Here is an 18,138-nt window from a genome sequence, read left to right as displayed (position 1 = left end):
TATCTATAACCACAGTAAATTGAGTCATATATCGACATAACCTGGAAGGACGCTCAGCAAGGAAGAAGCCACTGCTCTAAAACCGGCATAAAAAAAGCCAGATTACGGTTTGCAACTGCATATGTGGACAAAGATCATACTTTTTGGAGAAATATCCTCAGGTCTGATTAAACAAAAATAGAACTGTTTGACCATAATGACCATCGTTATGTTTGGAGGAAAAAGGGGGAGGCTTGCAAGCCGAAGAACACCAGCCCAACTGTGAAGCAAGGGGGTGGCAGCCTCATGTTGTGGGGGTGCTTTGCTGCAGGAGAGACTGGTGCACTTCACAAAATAGATGGCATCATGAGGTAGGAAAGTTATGTGGATATATTGAAGCAACATCTCAAGACATCAGTCAGGAAGTTAAAGCTTGGTCGCAAATGGGTCTTCCAAATGGACAATGATGCCAAGCATACTTCCAAAGTTGTGGCAAAATGGCTTAAGGACAACAAAGTCAAGGCATTGGAGTGGCATTCACAAAGCCCTGACCTCAATCCTATAGAACATTTGTGGGCATATCTTAAAACGTGTGTGCGAGCTAGGAGGCCTACAAACCTGACTCAGTTACGCCAGCTCTGTCAGGAGGAATGGGCCAAAATTCACCCAACTTATTGTGGGAAGCTTGTGGAAGGCTACCCAAAACGTTTGACCCAAGTTAAACAATTTAAAGGCAATGCTACCAAATATATTTATTGAGTGTATGTAAACTTCTGACCCACTGGGAATGTGATGAAAGAAATTAAAGCTGAAATAAATCATTCTCTTTACTATTATTCTGACAGGGAATTTTTACTCGGATTAAATGTCAGGAATTGTGAAAAACTGAGTTTAAATGTATTTGGCTAAGGTAAACTTCCTACTTCAACTGTATTTTTCAGTTTATTTTGTAACTCAATCAGTTCCAATCAGTTTATCCTCCCCCGAGAGGCCGGCTGGGGACCTCTGAGAAAGGGAAGTTAACTTAATAATAACCTTTTACTCCTCAGCTCTTCTGGTCTTAGCAAAATTACTATCATATTTTTGAAGGTATTTGGACACCTCAAATTTAAAGAACTCCAGGTTCTTGCAATAAGACTTTTCTTCACAAGCCCTTTCCTAAAAGTGTGAGAGCAGATCTTTAACCTCAAACTTAACTATATCATTATTTAATAACAAGCTATTGAGCTTCCAGTAGGATGCTCTACCCAGGTTAGTATCAGGGGTAAATATTTTGATATAAATGTAAATGGCCCTATGGTCTGTGAGGGGAGTAGTACAAATATTTGTAGTAATACACTATCAATACATTTGGATATAAGCCAAAAATCTATTCTGGATCAGTTTATCCATATATTTGCCATTATCTCACGCTATCGATGAGACATGATGGAGTTCCCCAACATCATTTCTAATGCTAAGTTTCAACTGTTCTACCTTATTATTATTCGACCATGCTGGTCATTTATGAACATTTGAACATCTTGGCCATGTTCTGTTATAATCTCCACCCGGCACAGCCGGAAGAGGACTGGCCACCCCACATATGCTCTCTCTAATTCTCTTTCTTTCTCTCTCTCGGAGGACCTGAGCCCTAGGACCATGCCCAAGGACTACCTGACATGATGACTCCTTGCTGTCCCCAGTCCACATGGCCGTGCTGCTGCTCCAGTTTCAACTCTTCTGCCTTATTATTATTCGACCATGCTGGTCATTTATGAACATTTGAACATCTTGGCCTTGTTCTGTTATAATCTCTACCCGGCACAGCCAGAAGAGGACTGGCCACCCCACATAGCCTGGTTCCTCTCTAGGTTTCTTCCTAGGTTTTGGCCTTTCTAGGGAGTTTTTCCTAACCACCGTGCTTCTACACCTGCATTGCTTGCTGTTTGGGGTTTTAGGCTGGGTTTCTGTACAGCACTTTGAGATATCAGCTGATGTACGAAGGGCTATATAAATAAATTTGATTTGATTTGATTTAATGGTTATGTTCCAGGACACGCCAAACAATCGATGGAGGTCAGATGTGGGAAATAAAATCTAGCAAATGTAAAATAAATGCTGATGGATGTGATGCAATCTGCTTCTTGAAAATATAAGTGAATTTAACTAGATTCTAATGTTATGGATCGACATGATATGGTGAACTTTTATAATGAACAAATCTGATGCATTTTCATTCTAAAAAAGTTAATGATGCCCTGAAATGAAAGGAAGGGGGAGGGGAAAGGGGGATTCCTAGTCAGTTGTACAACTGAATGCCTTCAACTGAAATGAATAACCCTAGTGAACGATTAAACGTCCCTACCCCGTTGAAGTTTCAATTTAAAAGGGTTGGGGTTAGGTAAGGGTTATGGTCAAAAAAAGAAAGTAAACTTGAAAGGTTTGGTACAGTGTACCAACAATAGACATAGTGGGGGTAGGCCTACGCCATACTGGTAAAACAGGAGCCTATCACAATAAATAAAACATTGATTTCAAGAAAACTGTAGACTATTACACTATTTAGTGTGGACCTTACAGTGAAATGCTTACTTACAAGCCCTTAACCAACAATGCAGTTTAGAGAAAAATACCTCAAAAAATAAGAAATAAAATTAACAAATAATTAAAGAGCAGCAGTAAAATAACAATAGTGAGGCTACATACAAGGGGTACTGGTACAGAGTCATTTCCTTTGTCTTGATCACATTGAGGGAGAGGTTGTTGTCCTTGCACCACACGGTCAGGTCTCTGACCTCCTCCCTATAGGCTGTCTTGTCGTTGTCGGTGATCAGGCCTACCACTGTTGTGTCATCGGCAAACTTAATGATGGTGTTGGAGTCATGCCTGACGGTGCAGTCATGAGTGAACAGGGAGTACAGGATGGGACTGAGCATGCACCCCTGAGGTTCCCCCATGTTGAGGATCAGCGTGGCGGAGGTGTTGTTACCTACCCTTACCACCTGGGAGCGGCCCATCAGGATGTCCAGGATCCATTTGCAGAGGGAGGTGTTTAGTCCCAGGGTCCTTAGCTTAGTGATGAGCTTTGAGGGCACTATGGTGTTGAACACTGAGCTTTAGTCAATGAATAGCATTCTCACATAGGTGTTCCTTTTGTCCAGGTGTGAAAGTGCAGTGTGGAGTGCAATAGTGATTGCATCATCTGTGGATGGTATGCAAATTGGAGTGGATCTAGGGTTTATGGGATTTTTGAGTTTGACACCGTTCCATGAATTCCATTCCAGCTATTACAATGAGCCCATCCTCCTATACCTCCTCCCACCAGCCTCCTGTGGGATGGAGACACATTTATTTTGACATTGTTAAGAAAATCTGCCATGTTGATCTGAGCCTTGAAAACCACATTAGTGTATGACTTTCGGCTGATATACCTCCCCAACATCACTCCTTGACTTTCATCTACGGTCGGTGGCTTTAGACCAGGGTTCTCCAACCCTGTTCCCGGAGAGCAACCGTACTGTAGGTTTTCACTACAACCCTAATCTAGCACACCAGATTCTAATAATTAGCTGGTTGCCACGCCCTGACCTTAGATATCTCTATCTCTTTTTGTATGTCTATGTTGGCCTGATATGGTTCCCAATCAGAGACAGCTGTTTATCATTGTCTCTGACTGGGGATCATATTTAGGTAGCCATTTTCCTCATTTGTGTTGTGGGGTCTTGTCTATGTAAGGTTGCCTTAGTGCACATCAGTAGCGTCACGTTTCATTTGGTTTGGTTGTTTGTTGTTTTGTTAGTTTCGATTTATTAAAATGATGTGGAACTCTACTCATGCTGCGCCTTGGTCTCACTCATACGACGATCGTGACAGAAGACCCCACCACCAACGGACCAAGCAGCATGTTCAAGAGGAGCAGGGATCCTGGGCCTGGGAGAAAAGTGAGTGGAGGACATCCTGGACCTGGGAGGAGGTAATGGCAGAGGACAAGACCCTGCCATGGAAGCAGGCGGAGGCAGCGAAAGAGGAACAGCGACGAGGAGTCAAGGCAATGACGGAAGCATGAAAGGCAACCCCAAAATATTTTTGGGGGGGAGGCACACAGGGAGATTGGCAGAGGTAGGGTTTAGACCTGAGCCAACTCCCCATGCTTACCGTGGGGAGCGTGGGACTGGTCAGTCATCGTGTTATGTAGTGATGCGCACGGTGTCTCCAGTGCGCATTCATAGCCCGGTGCGCTCTATTCCAGAATTTGCCTCGCTAGAGTGGGCATCCAGCCAGAACGGGTTGTGCCGGCTCAGCGCTCCTGGTCTCCAGTACACCTCTTTGAACCAGGATATCCTGCGCCAACTATACGTGCTGTATCCCCAGTACGTCTTCACAGCCCAGTGCGTCCTGTACCAGCGCACCGCACTTATCGAGCTAAAGTGAACATCTGGCCAGGACGCGTTGTGCCAGCTCTACCCTCCAGACCTCCAGTGCGCCTCCACAGTCCAGTACGTCCTGTGCCTCTTCCTCGCACTCGCCCTGAGATGCGTCACCAGCCCAGTACCACCAGTGCCGGCACCACGCATCAGGCCTCCAGTGTGCCTCCACAGTCCATTACGCTCTGTGCCTGTTCCCCTCACTCGCCCTGAGGTGCGTGTCACCAGCCCGGTACCACCAGTGCCGGCACCACGCATCATACCTCCAGTGCGCCTCCACAGTCCAGTACGTCACGTGTCTCCTCCCCGCATTCGCCCTGAGGTGCGTGTCTTTAGCCCGGTGCCACCTGTACTGATCCCACGCATCAGGCCTCCAGTGCGCCTCCACAGTCCATAGCTTCCGGCGACAGTTCCCAGCCCAGAGCTTCCGGCGACATTTCCCAGTCCGGAACCTCTAACGACGGTCCCCAGTCCGGGACCTCCAATGACGGTCCACAGACCGGAACCTCCAGCGATGGTCCGAAGTCCGGAACCTCCGGTGACGGTCTACAGTCCAGGGCCTCCGGCGACGGTCCCCATTCCGGGGCCTCCGGCGACTGTCCCCAGTCCGAGGCCTCCGGCGCTGGTCCCCAGTCCGTGGTCTCCGGTGACGAGCTGCAGTCTAGAGTCTTCAGCGACTAGCAGCAGTCTAGAGTCTTCGGCGACGAGCTGCATTCCAGAGCCTCCGGCGACGATCCGCAGTCCAGAGCCTCTGGCAATGATCCACAGTCCGGATCCACAGAAGCGGAGGGATCAGCGTAAGGAGGAGGGGCTACGTTCAGAACCGGAGCTGCCACCGAGGGTATATGCCCACCCGGACCCTCCCCTTTAGGTTCAGGTTTGCGGCCAGGAGTCCGCACCTTTGGGGGGGGACTGTCACGCCCTGACCTTAGATATCTCTGTTTTTCTATATATTTTGGTTAGGTCAGGGTGTGACTGCCTCCAGCAATTCCCGGATGAAATTGTCCATGACTGTTGCTTCAGGGGTCGAGAGGGAGTACAGACGACCCCGCGGAGGGGCGGGGTCGGAGTACTATGGCACAGTCGTATGGACAATGAGGAGGGACGGTGGCGGATTGCATCTTACTGAAGGCCTCCCGGAGGTCGAAGTCCTCGGGAGGGAGGGCAGACAAGTCTTGGTCTTCAATGGAACCCGGATAACACAGCGAGGCTCTTGATGGAGGTCTTAGACATTTAGTCTGGCAGTTCTTACCCCAGTCTAGTAGGTGTCCCATAGATCAGGCGAATAGTGGGTTATGTAGCACTAGCCAAGAGTACCCTAGGATAAGGTGGTTGTCAGGAGCAGTGATCAAAAGAAAACTAAGAGTCTCTGAGTGGTTCACCCCAACCTGCAGTAGAATGGGCTTGGTCTGATATTCCACCTGACCGGAGCCAATGGGGCGTCGATCGAGGCTTGAATCTGCAAAGGGATGGGACATTTCACGCAGGGGATTTGTAATTCACTGGCAAAGTCTTGGTCAATGAAATTATCCACGGCCCCGGAGTCCACGAAGGGTTGAATGTGGTGCTGATGGTTGTCCCAATATAGTGTCAGACGGTGACCCGGTAGCTGAAGTGTAACTGCTCGGCTCGTCAGGGTCTCCCCTTGTCCTAGCGAGCCCTGGCGTTTCCCGTCAACTCTGGGCAGGTAGAACGGAGATGGCCGAGACCTCCGCAGTAGAGGCTGCAGCCGTCGCGCATGCGCTTGTTTCGTTCCTGTGGGCTCAGACATGTGTGTCCCAGCTGACTGGGCTCCTCAATGGGGCGGCAGGGTAGCCTAGTGGTTAGAGCGTTGGACTAGTAACCTGAAGGTTGCAAGTTCAATCCCCCGAGCTGACAAGGTACAAATCTGTCGTTCTGCCCCTGAACAGGCAGTTAACCCACTGTTCCCAGGCCGTCATTGGAAATAAGAATTTGTTCTTAACTGACTTGCCTGGTTAAATAAAGGTAAAATTTAAAAATAAAAAAAAATAAAAAATGCTGGGCTCGGATTTCCGCTATAGGTTCCCTGGAGGAACTACGGCAACGCCTGTAGCACTGGGCGAAAAGACATAGGCATTGGCTCCTCCTGGGTTAGGTATGGGCCGTGGTTGAAAGGAATCGGTAAGTCTCTGAAATCCCCAGCAGTGCTCCTTGTTGGGTTATAGCATTCTGGATCTGAGTGATCTCTGCTGGGTCCATGTTGAGGCAGAAGCTTGCTGTGATGTGCTGGGGTTGGACCCAAGAAGCCCCACCTGCCCTGAATAACGGGTCGGCACTAGGGTTAGTGTTCTCACACGGCCATATCTCCATGTTAGAGTGTTTGTTTACAGAAGACAGACTGCAGACAGAGGCGACCATCGGTGCTAATGAGCTATCTAGTGTGCTCAAACACCTGTGTGTAAGCTTAACTGGGGAGGAAGTGTAGGTGAAGTGGAGCTCGTCGGCTGCAGGCACACAGCCGTATGGATCTGTGTAAACCTTCTACAGGAAGTGTATCTTTAAAAATATATATATCTTTCTCGCTGATATGAAAGAGAAGCTCCATATCTTTTGAAAATCCGTATCGTAAGTGATGATTATATAAGTATCTGGGTTGTTGTACACATGGTCCCTCCGGCAAGCGGTGCTTATAGCTGAGAACATTTGGGATAAGGCAGAATGCATTGTTAATGCCTTGGGTTCTCGAGAGCAATCTGTGTCCCACAGAGAGAATTGTTGTCCTTCCATCTCACTCTCAACCTCTCTCCTCCCAATTAGAGAGATTTGGACAGGACAGGCTGGCTGGCTGAATTCCTAACACTTGAACAGACAGAGCCAACATGGAAGCTCTGTACCAGGCGTCTTACCAGGTACACATGTTAGGCTTAACATGATACTGTCAGTAAAGGTGCACTTGACCTGTGCTTCTGTCTCTGTGGAAAGCTACGAATTCCATTGCATAATGCAGCCTACATTGTGTGAACATCTGAAATGTGCTGTGTGTTCAGAATGCCAGTGCAGTATGTTATTGAAGAGTGGGATATCAGAGATCTGACGTTGAAGATGTCCCCCAGCCTGAAACTGAGGTGCGGGAGAATAAACACACACACTCGCGCACACACACACACACACACACACGCACGCACGTACGCACACACACACACATACATCAGAATTGTATCAAGCTATGGTTGCAGGTCTGTCTGTGCAGGAGCTGGTTGGCTTAGTGCTTACAGATCTCCTGGAGTAAGTGAGGATACCCATTTTAGGTGCCTGGGAGTGGGCTGTGGCTCTGGTGCTTTCTCCCTCAGTTTGTTGAGCAGCCCTATTTTGCTCTTTTAGTCTCCTATTATGTTCCGAGATCTCTGAGCCCCTTCACTCAAACAACACCCAGATCTTAGTTTCGTCTCTCTCTATATATATTTCCCTCTCAGCTCAGAGCAATTGCTTTGTGAAAAAACAAGGATACTGTGGATCTGACAAGAGAAAACATACATAGGTAATCATGAAAACACAGCATAGAAATAGTTTGATACTTTGATTACCTACATTGATTTTGATTTTATGTTGTGTGAATATGTGCTAACATATTTGGCTGTATGTTACAGTTTGGGGCTCCATGACCGACTTGAGGTTAAGGTTCTTACTTAAGGTATACCATATGGATTGGATAGGATGTACCATTATTGGGGAAAATGGGGGTGGGATATTATGAAATCAGTGAAGAAAGATAAACCCTACAGATAATAATGGAACATTCATATTGGCCAATTTCAAGGTTGTGATTCGACATTATGTTCTAGATGCAGACATGATTGTGAGAATGTGTCCCCTCTCAGCTTTGGTCAGCAACCCTCTGTACCTATTCTCAGAGGATGTGACATCCCTTGAACCTGAAGTCCTCAGGTGAGACGAACAGTCAGTCACACACAATCACACACATGCACCCACACTTTGTTGCTATACTTTCTTGAGTCTCACGTTTCAAACAGGTATATGAACTAAAGTGCTCACTGTTGTCCGCCTCAGGTTTGAGGACCTTGCTGCTCTGGATGGGGAGGATGCATGCAAGTGATAAAACACATTCTGACTGGCTCCAAAACACTTATCAAACCAGGAGATAGGCACTGTGTGCTCTATGTGTTTGTGAAGGCCTTAGTGTGTGTTTTTATGGGGACAGTCATATTATTTTACACACTAAAACGCTTTCTGCCTATCCACTCCAGTATCTATTATAAAGCATGTCTCACCACTTCAATCTCTGCTTTACAATGGTTTAATAAGTCACACTTCACTGCGTTCTCGTCCCTTCCTCTCTTACAGTCGTTAGCTTAGCGGTTAAGAGTATTGCGCCAGGGCCTCCCAAGTGGTGCCGCGGTCTAAGGCACTGCATCGCAGTGCTAGCTGTGCCACTAAAGATTCTTGGATCGAGTCCAGGCTCTGTTGTAGCCGGCCACGACCAGGAGACCCATGGGGCGGCGCACAATTGTCCCAGCGTCATCTGGGTTAGGGGAGGGTTTGGCCGTCAGGATGTCCAATCGCGCACTAGCGACTCGTGGCGGGCCGGGCATAATGCACACTGACACGGTCGCCAGGTGCACGGTGTTTCCTCCGACACATTGGTGCGTCTGGCTTCTGGCTTAAGTGGGCAGTGTGTCAAGAAGCAGTTCGGCTTGGTTGGGTTGTGTTTCGGAGGACGCACAGCTCTCAACCTTCGCCTCTCCCAAGACCGTATGGGAGTTGCAGCGATGAGACAAAACTGTAACTACCGATTGGGTACCACAGTAATTGGGGAGAAAAAGGGGTAAAACAAAAAAGAGCAAGGCAGTTAACTCCTAACAACACCTGCTCCCCAGGCGCCGGTGACGTCGATTAAGGCAGCCCTCCGGCACCTCTCTGATTCAGAGGGGTTGGGTTAAATGCGGAAGACACATTTCGATTGAATGCATTCAGATGTGCAACTGACTAGGTATCCCCCTTTCCCTTTCATCCAGCAGTGGGTAGAGGGAAGTGTAGAAGGGTTACACCATGTGCACATGCATCATGACATCACCAACAGTTCAGGAGTAAATCAAAGACTGCTATATCTTTGTTAGATAACTTAATAATTTACAAAATCTGGATCGAGGAACGTATTCACTTGAAATCCCCGATTCATATCCTCTCTGTACCTTAGAGGCCTCGTTTCTGCATCTTTCAAAAAAGGGAGTACGACAAAGATAAAGACCGGGGCCAGCGTTGAGAGGCTGTATGAGATATGGATCCTGTTCCACTGGCCTCAGGCCAGGCTGCTACAGACTTAACACCCCCCCTCCCCCCCCCCACCACCACCACCACCACGCCACGTACACACACACACTAAACAAATTCACCAAACCTCCCAAATACATATCATAGATACGTACATTTATACCTGGGACACTAATACCTGGGACACTAATGTGGGTACTAATGTGTGTTTGCATGGTGAGTGAGTGTGATAGTCAGAGTGAGCAGTAGGCTGAAGGCAATTACTGAGAGGCTTTTCTTAGAACCCTCCCTCTCAGAATTTCACCCTCCCAGGAAGCATGCAATAGTTCTAGGAATTAAGTGATTCCCATTCCCCTCCCTCGCAGACTCGCCCACTGACTCAGATTCAGTCTGACACGTTCAAATCCAGCCAGCCTCTTCTGCCTCGTAGATCGGCTGGGTACACACCAGTGGAGGAGCTGTAGGAGGACGGGCTCATTGTAATGGCTGGAACGGAATGAATGGAACGGTGTCAAACACATCAAATCACATTTGACTCCGTTCCACTGATTCCATTCCAGCGAATACAATGAGCCCGTCCTCCTATATCGCCTCCCACCAGCCTCCTCTGGTACACACTTAGTCGCTTTCTGTTATAAAGGTAACTTTAGACGTTGATGTTGGATAACAACCAAGATTTTTTTCTGTGGATGTAGACTTGTAAAGCTTCTTGTGGCAATTGACCCACCAAAAGAGAACAGGACATTGAAGACAGAAGCAGTAGGACTCATGTTGAAGATTATTTTTTATAGAAAAAGGGATATGTACAGAGTCAGGGGGGTAAAAAATGACCAAAATAAAACATTGAAAATGCATCTCACTGGAAAACAATCCACTGCCACAGCAAGAGGGCGGGGAGCATATCCCTCATAGCACGGGGCCACACTACAGTTCGCACCACGTTTTGTTTCCCAGTGAATCTCATGCAGCGGGGTTCGCAGAACTCCACTTCCCCCTCTGAGAAATACAAAAACGAGAAACCATTTTCTGAAAGGTTCTATCCCAGACATGGTCTCATGACCAACCATGTGTCCGATGTGGCATTATTACTGACCGGTGCAGTGATGTGGTTTCCAGCTGCCAGGGACCAATTTCTGACAGCGCTCCTCGAGATTTAGTTGAACGGTTTTGTTTAATTCAGCTCTGCCCTCCACAGGGGTGCAGATCACAGGACCCTCATACCTGGAACGGGTAGTCCTGCAGGAAGCGCACCAGTGGGCGTGGCAGAGGCAGTTGGTCAGGACAGTCTGTGCTGCAGTTGATGGTGAGGCGTGCAAGGTGCTGTAGGGAGGGGAAGGCCTGGGGCTTGTGCAGGGCCCGCTTGAGCTTCAGCAGTACTGTGCTCTCCTGAACTGTCCTCTGGGCAGGCTTGCCACCATGAGTTTCCTCCACCTTCCCCTGCTGCACCTTCCTCCCTGGTCCCACATAGTACTGCACCATGCTCGGCACATCAGGGAAGGACAGAAGGCTGGGTCGGGCTGGCGAGCTGGAGTCTAGCAGAAACCGGGCTCCACTGTACTGGATGCGTATACTGGTGGGGCCACGGGCAGTCCTAACAGACAGGGTCAGCATGTACAGGGGATGGCTGCTGTCTCGAATCAGAAAGGCCCCTTCTGACGCTGCCTGCAGAGCTTCATGGGCCTGACCTGCTGTGATGGCTCCCCAGTACCAGCCTGCAGAGTTGGGTCAAAGGTTATTCACGTATTCAATGGTTTAGATTTGAGTGATAAGCCTGTAGTAAACAGTTGGATGGATGAATTGAAACGCAATTATGAAAAACATTACAACAAGAAACAATGAGGGGGTTTCAGGGAGCCTGTTGGACCGAGTTCCCATTTTGAATATTACATTTTGAATTACCTGAGGTATCAAGGTAGAATGTGTTGTTGGCGATTGTGCGCAGGTCTTTTGTGGGGTCCCACTGCGGAGAGGTGCTGTGAATGCAGTGAGGGGAGGAGACGCTCCCTGTCCGCATTCCTAGGTGGTCCTCTGTGGGTGTACCAGACAGCAGTGGTCTAGGGCTGTAAACAAGAAACCATCATAAATAAACATGGGAGAAGTGTAGGAAACAGTAGGGGGGACACCGGTATATCTAACACGTTTAACCTTTCATTACATTTCCCACTATCCTGTTATAGGATAGTCCTGACACTTGTTGTTTGTTTTTGCATCGCTTTTGCACGCACAAAGCTCATCATTTGGGAGGGGTGTCTTTGGAAAATCTCAAATCTCTACATTAAATCTCGGACAGCTGCCTGCCTCCCTCCCTTGAACATTGGCCAGACAAAGAGCCCACACATCAAGTGGTCACAGACTGTGAGTGTGAATGGATTGAGATGCTCCGTAACAGTTGTTAGGACTGTTCAAATTGGTCGTATTATAATATGAATCCCCACATGTACATTTTCAAGCCTACACAAAACAACTTCAAATGAGAATACCACAAATAGCCATGCTTTCTATATGGGGCGCTCTTGAAATGTGGTGGCATTTGTGTCCCTTTGCAACCATAATATATAATATATGCCATTTAGCAGATGCTTTAATCCAAAGCGATTTCCAGTTGCGTGCATACATTTTACATATGGGTGGCACAGGGAATCAAACCCACAACCCTGGCCTTGCCCACGCCACGCTCTACCAACTGAGCCACACAGAAAAAGCACTTTGTATTGTTTATATTGAACTGCTTATCAATGATAAAAAACATATTGCAAATCCTTAATAGTGCAAAACTTTATGTTTATGCATTGTTTAAAGTACTTAGGCAAATTGGCTTGTCTCAGTAGTGATGTGTAGAGTTGTAGTGACATGTTTTGGGGATTTTGAGATATCTATTATTTTGAATGCTAGACAGTGAACTGAACTATTTCATGTATTGTACCGATCAATAAAAACAAAGAAGGCTATAAAAAAAATATTTAAAAAAAAATCATTGGTGTTAGCGACTTGAACATCACTGATTACAAAGATATACAAGGACCTTGAGCATTCTCTCCAGTGGCAAACCTTTATCCGGGGAGGAGTTTTAGTCCAGTCTCCTTTTCAGCTAATTTATTACCTACTTTACTTAACAAAAGACAGATCTCAATAGGCGGTCCAGGCGTCCTCTGACATGACACAAGTGGGAGTGGGGGGAAAGGCCGATGACATCAGAAGGCACCTCTTAGTATCTCTTTGAATGGCCTATTCCATGAAGTTTGCACTTGTGCCAAAAAAAACAACTATTTTGCTGAAAACATATTTGTTAACCCTTAAGTGTGTATACATTACTGTATTTCTACACGAGACATTGTTTTTCAACAGAAAAATAATCCCAAAAAAGCTGGAGTGCTTCTTTAATGAAAAATATCAGCTCTTCACATCCTTTTAGCAGGCCTATGTCATACATTTGAGGATTTCATAAGTGCTGGTGTGTCTACTTCTAATGTGTTACATGGTGTTAGTCAATTAAAGGAAGGGAACTAGCATTGTGAGCAAAGTTATTACTAATATCACTTCAGTAAATTATTTGTAAAGGATTGATAATCTTAGATTCGAGCATTTGAGGCCTCTATTTCAGAAAATCCTAATGAATTGAAAATGTTTAATTAGTTCTCATGAGGTTTCCATACAATTGGAACCACATTTTCAAGTGAATATTCTAAAATCCGCATTAAGTAAAGATGCGCATTTCCCACCAGTGGTGTGTTTCCACCGAATCCCCGAACCGACAAGGTCGAAAAATCTGTCGATGTGTTAATTGCTTCTGTTAATCGCTCTTGATAAGAGCGTCTGTTAAATGACTCAAATGTAAAAAGCGTTTCTACCGACATTTCTCGCATAATTCATTTGACAAACACAAAAGATCCCACCTTGTCAAACGTATTTTGTTTTGTCGACATTTGGAAAGTTTACCGACACATTTTCTGTATCCATCTGGCTTGTCGTGACATTTGTTATCCAACATGTACACTTCTTTACGCGCATAACAAGGTTGGAAGGAAAATAGTTAGTATTACCATCATTGGTGTTACTCCTCCTACTTGTTAAAACAATCTTTGAAAACATTAAGCTACCATATTTACAATATTAGTTTATTGAGCATGGGAAAAAGTACCCTACCCAAATATTTTTTTCTTCACAAATGCCACCATAATTGAAGAACGACCCACATGGATCTTATTTGACTATATTCTGTATGTTTTCTGTTTTCTAGCCATAAATTATTTTAGATCATATTATGTCGAAAATAAACACTTTGGCCTTTGCCTTTTGGTTTTGAATATCAACATCTAAGCATGGTGTACTTTCCCATCAAACAGGGACATAATAATAATAATGCGAACTTACCTCTGAACACAAAGAATCATGATGGTGAGTCTTCAATATCCCATACTAGTCTAATTCCACAGCGGGTTTACGAAAATAAAGCCGGTCGAAACAAAGGAATATGTTTATTTTGTTCTGAATGTCCCACGCATCTGTTCAGTGAATAGAGAAGTTGTGTCCGAATATCCCATATGTTAATAGACGGTCTGTAATTAACTAATTCAAAAGCAATATAATAAATGTATAATTTAGACAAATAGAATACAGAGCAGCAGTGCGCTGAGTGTTGCCACTAGAATGGGTTCTAAGCGTGTGAAGGAAAGACTGTGGGTTTGGCTTTTAAAATTCGCCAATTCCAAGAATTATATTCTGAGAACTGTTCAGCACACCAGCGCCTCTGACGTCATGCGGAGCTGCCACCGACCCGTTTATAGTTTGTAAACTCCAGTCCAAACCTTCACATTTTATTTTTTGAACTATATTACAGTGAATGCCAGTGTCAAAAAACAAACAAATTGATCATTCCTAGTGACGAGTCTAAATTCCTCATAGTCATGTCATAGCCTTGCGGTATTGCTGCGTTTGTTGCTCTGCTCTCCCAGGAATCGGACTGCACCTTCCCCCTACTTTCCAAGAATCATGGTGCGCTTATCTCCGCCCACTAGGCCTGCTGCAGCCTGCCCTCTACTCATTCTGAGAATTGAGTAATGGGTATGCGGAACTATTGGGCTATTTCCAATAATATACACTGAACAAAAATATAAACGCAACATGCAACAATTTCAATTATTTTACAGATCACATAAGGAAATCAGTCAATTGAAATACATTTATTAAACCCTAATCTATGAATTTCACATGACTGGGAATATAGATATGCATCTGTTGGTCACAGATGCCTTAAAAAATGGAATAACTGGGACCTTTCCAGCCTCCAGGAATTGTGTACAGATCCTTGCGACATATGGCTGTGAATTATCATGCTGAAACATGAGGTGATGGCAGTAAATGAATGGCATGACAATGGGCCTCAGGATCTCGTCACGGTATCTCTGTGCATGTAAATTGTCAACGATAAAATGTAATTGTATTCGTTGCCCGTAACTTACGCCTGCCCATACAATAACCCCACCACCACCATGGGGCACTCTGTTCACAACGTTGACATCAGCAAACCGCTCTGCCCAGTGTAGTTGAAACCGGCATTCATTCATCCATCCATCAAGCAATCAATCAAATGTATTTATAAAGCCCTTCTTACATCAGCTGATGTCACAAAGTGCTGTACAGAAACCCAGCCTAAAATCCCAAACAGCGGGCAATGCAGATGTAGAAGCATAGTGGCTAGGAAAAACTCCCTAGAAAGGCCAGAACCTAGGAAGAAACCTAGAGAGGAACCAGGCTATGAGGGGTGGCCAGTCCTCTTCTGGCTGTGCCGGGTGGAGATTATAACAGAACAAATGTTCATAGATGACCAGCAGGGTCAAATAATAATAATCACAGTGGTTGTCAAGGGTGAACAGGTCAGTACCTCAGGAGTAAATGTCAGTTGACTTTTCATAGCCAATCAATCAGAGTATCCTTACCGCTCCTGCTGTCTCTATCCACGAAGAGCACAATTCTCTAGCATGCCAGTGCCAGTGAGCTTCCATGAGACGGTTTCTGACAGCCTGTGCAAAAATTCAGCTGTCCAGGTGGCTGGTCTCAGATGTCCCTCAGGTGAAGAAGTCAGATGTTGAGGTCCTGGGGTGACGTGGTTACACGTGGTCTGCAGTTGTGAGGCCGGTTGGACATACTTCCAAATTCTCCAAAATGACATTGAAGGCAGCTTATGGTTGAACAATTAACATTCAATTCTCTGGCAACAGCTCTGGTGGACATTCCTGCAGTCAGCATGCCAATTGCACCCTCCCTCAAAACCTAGGACATTCTGTGGCATTGTGTTGGGTGACAAAAACTACCCATTTGAGAGTGGTATTTTATTGTCCCCAGCACAAGGTGCACATGTGTAGTGATCATGCGTTTTAATCAGCTTCTTGATATGCCACACCTGTCAGGTGGATGGATTATCTTGGCAAAGGAGAAATTCTCGCTAACAGGGATGTAAACACATTTCTGGGATCTTTTATTTCAGTTCATGGAATATGGGACTAACACTTAACATGTGTTTCTATTTATGTTCAGTGTAGATCAGGGATGGGCAACATTGATGGAGGTGGGAGCCACAAGAAATATGAACTCATCATGAAGGGCCACAGTGGCTTGTGGGTCTGCATACCCACAGCCGGACCTGATGCACAACCAGATTTCGAAATTGCACCTTGTGTATTCTACTATTTTAACTCTCAACAGCAAGTTGAGACCTCGACTGAGTTCCAAAAAGTTGCCCATCGTCTGCTGGAAATACAAGAACAAAAAAGCAAATGTGATTTTAGGTTTGCCCTGACATTAATTTACCACAGTGATTTGGTTGGTTATTTGTTCAGTAGAGTAAGCTTTGAAACAAACTGTTGTAAACAGTCATTTAGTTCTTCTTCCTGCCTGGTCTTACCTAAGGCTTACTAATTGAATCAGGTGTGTTAGTACTGAACTGGAAACGCGTGTCCCCAGAACCAGTGAAGAACAAGGATGTAATGTTAACAACCAACACGTGTCATGTGTAATCGGTCAATATGTCATTATGTGATATATAGATGTTTGAGTTGCCTTTACAAAACTTGACCTAGTGTAAATGTATAAACAGCAGCTATCAGCAGGTCTTTTAATTTGCGTGCTCTCAAAGGCATGTGTAGATTACTAATAGGCTACTTGCGAATTCAATTAAGAAGGAACTCATAATGACAGGGAATCTGCTCTGTGGTAACTATGCATGACTGCCTGCACATGTTGATCGCCTGTGCTTATGTTAAAGGACGGCCATTCGCTGCCTCAACAGGCCGGACTAGTGCTGCGGCCTGCAATAGTCTTGTCGGGAACATTGCTAGAGACGTGTCCTCTCTGTCCCCTCTGCGTGGCCGTAGATGCAAAAAAAAGCTATAATGCATCATCTGGCCCATGCAATTTGTGCTGTGTTTTTTAATGACACAACATACAGAAGAAAAAAAAACTATATTTTATTTGGCATTCCTCTCATTAGTATCATCTGTTTATAAAAACGTGTTTGATACAAAACATTTAGTGGCAACAAGCAATGTATGGACAATACATTAGAGAGACATGCTTCTCCTGTATCTGACATTAGCGATAGAGAAACTCGGCTGAGGTATCTGTAAGACCACCCACTGGTCTTTAATTTCTGTCAGTCCATCTGTCAGTCCATCTGTCTATCCATCTGTGTATATGTGTAGGATGTTGTGTTTAAGAGTGACACGGAAAGATATTGAGAAGAATCAAGTGAAATCCTTAGTTTTATCCTATAGTTTAGGGTTTTCCAAACTTTTTTACTGGGTAACATCCCACCCTCCCTATCGCACAAGCAAGCCACATCTATTTCTATGGGCACAAGCAATGTTCTTGAAATTTTGTAGGATTAAAGCTTATTTCCCATAATTCTATACATTTTGTTATGGGATGCAGAGAAAATGTTGCCATTTTAAAACAAATTTCCTGCAATTCTACACATTCTGCTGATGCACTACCCAATATCGAAACTGCAGAGTAAGTTTGGAGTAAGTTGAAAGCCAGAGTGAGTTCCCTCTGCCGACCCCTCTTCTTCCCCATGCTGACCTTTCGCTCCCCCACAGTTTGGGAACCACTGCTATAGTTGATGTTCATGAATAGCACATACATTATTGACACATTGTTAAAACACAAGCAAAGGCAGGGGGAAATAAAAAATGACAGAAATCCCTCCATGTTCTTCTCCTTTTCCTTCTTCGTGGCCAAACAAGCTGCCAGAGGACGTGGCAACAGGAGGAGGATTCAGGGAAGGGCTGCCGAGACGACCTCTGTCCCTCTCTCTAGCTCTCCGGCCTGCTCTCCCTAGTCGCTGGGCCCTTGATGAGACGCTTGTTGCCTCTCTTCCCTGCTGGGCCACGAGGCTTGGCGAAGGCCTGCTTGAAGGCCTGCTGCTTAGGATGGACCTCATCATACAGGAACTCCTCTGTCAACTCATCCCCACTGTCAATCTCCATCTGTAAACAGACATAATAGC

General features: G+C 45.5%; 2 protein-coding genes and 1 pseudogene across 2 annotated transcripts in view; 1 reads left to right on the top strand and 2 right to left on the bottom strand.

Annotated features, from left to right (window-relative positions):
• The first annotated feature begins 6,714 nt into the window (after positions 1-6,714).
• On the top strand, positions 6,715-8,968 carry LOC135541626 (MTRF1L release factor glutamine methyltransferase-like; annotated as a pseudogene).
• A 1,433-nt stretch (positions 8,969-10,401) lies between these two features.
• LOC135542218 (cytokine-inducible SH2-containing protein-like) lies at positions 10,402-14,586 on the bottom strand. Its single transcript, XM_064969016.1, has 3 exons — positions 14,007-14,586; positions 11,535-11,695; positions 10,402-11,347 (listed from the first exon to the last, which is right to left on the bottom strand). The coding sequence occupies exons 1-3, from the start codon at positions 14,024-14,026 to the stop codon at positions 10,851-10,853; spliced, it is 678 nt and encodes a 225-aa protein (XP_064825088.1). The 5' UTR covers positions 14,027-14,586; the 3' UTR covers positions 10,402-10,850.
• Positions 14,587-17,081: 2,495 nt separating this feature from the next.
• The window catches only part of LOC135542216 (twinfilin-2), a 12,840-nt gene continuing 11,783 nt past the window's right edge, over positions 17,082-18,138 (bottom strand). The window contains exon 9 of the mRNA XM_064969014.1: positions 17,082-18,118. Coding sequence (XP_064825086.1) covers positions 17,945-18,118 — 174 coding nt within the window. The 3' untranslated portion in view covers positions 17,082-17,944. The remainder of the gene's footprint in view (positions 18,119-18,138) is intronic.

This window comes from Oncorhynchus masou, chromosome 6 (assembly GCF_036934945.1).
Source record: "Oncorhynchus masou masou isolate Uvic2021 chromosome 6, UVic_Omas_1.1, whole genome shotgun sequence".
Lineage (NCBI taxonomy): Eukaryota > Metazoa > Chordata > Actinopteri > Salmoniformes > Salmonidae > Oncorhynchus > Oncorhynchus masou.
Note: the sequence above shows the minus strand (reverse complement) of the source record. Positions and strands in the feature narration are given on the sequence as shown.

Excerpts from the sequence above, each read along its gene's own strand:
- LOC135542218 (XM_064969016.1), bottom strand. The coding sequence starts at position 14,026 with ATGATTCTTTGTGTTCAGAG. Across the intron at positions 11,696-14,006 it reads ATGATTCTTTGTGTTCAGAG|CCCTAGACCACTGCTGTCTG; the intron begins GTAAGTTCGCAT and ends TCTTGTTTACAG. Across the intron at positions 11,348-11,534 it reads ATTCTACCTTGATACCTCAG|GCTGGTACTGGGGAGCCATC; the intron begins GTAATTCAAAAT and ends CCAACTCTGCAG.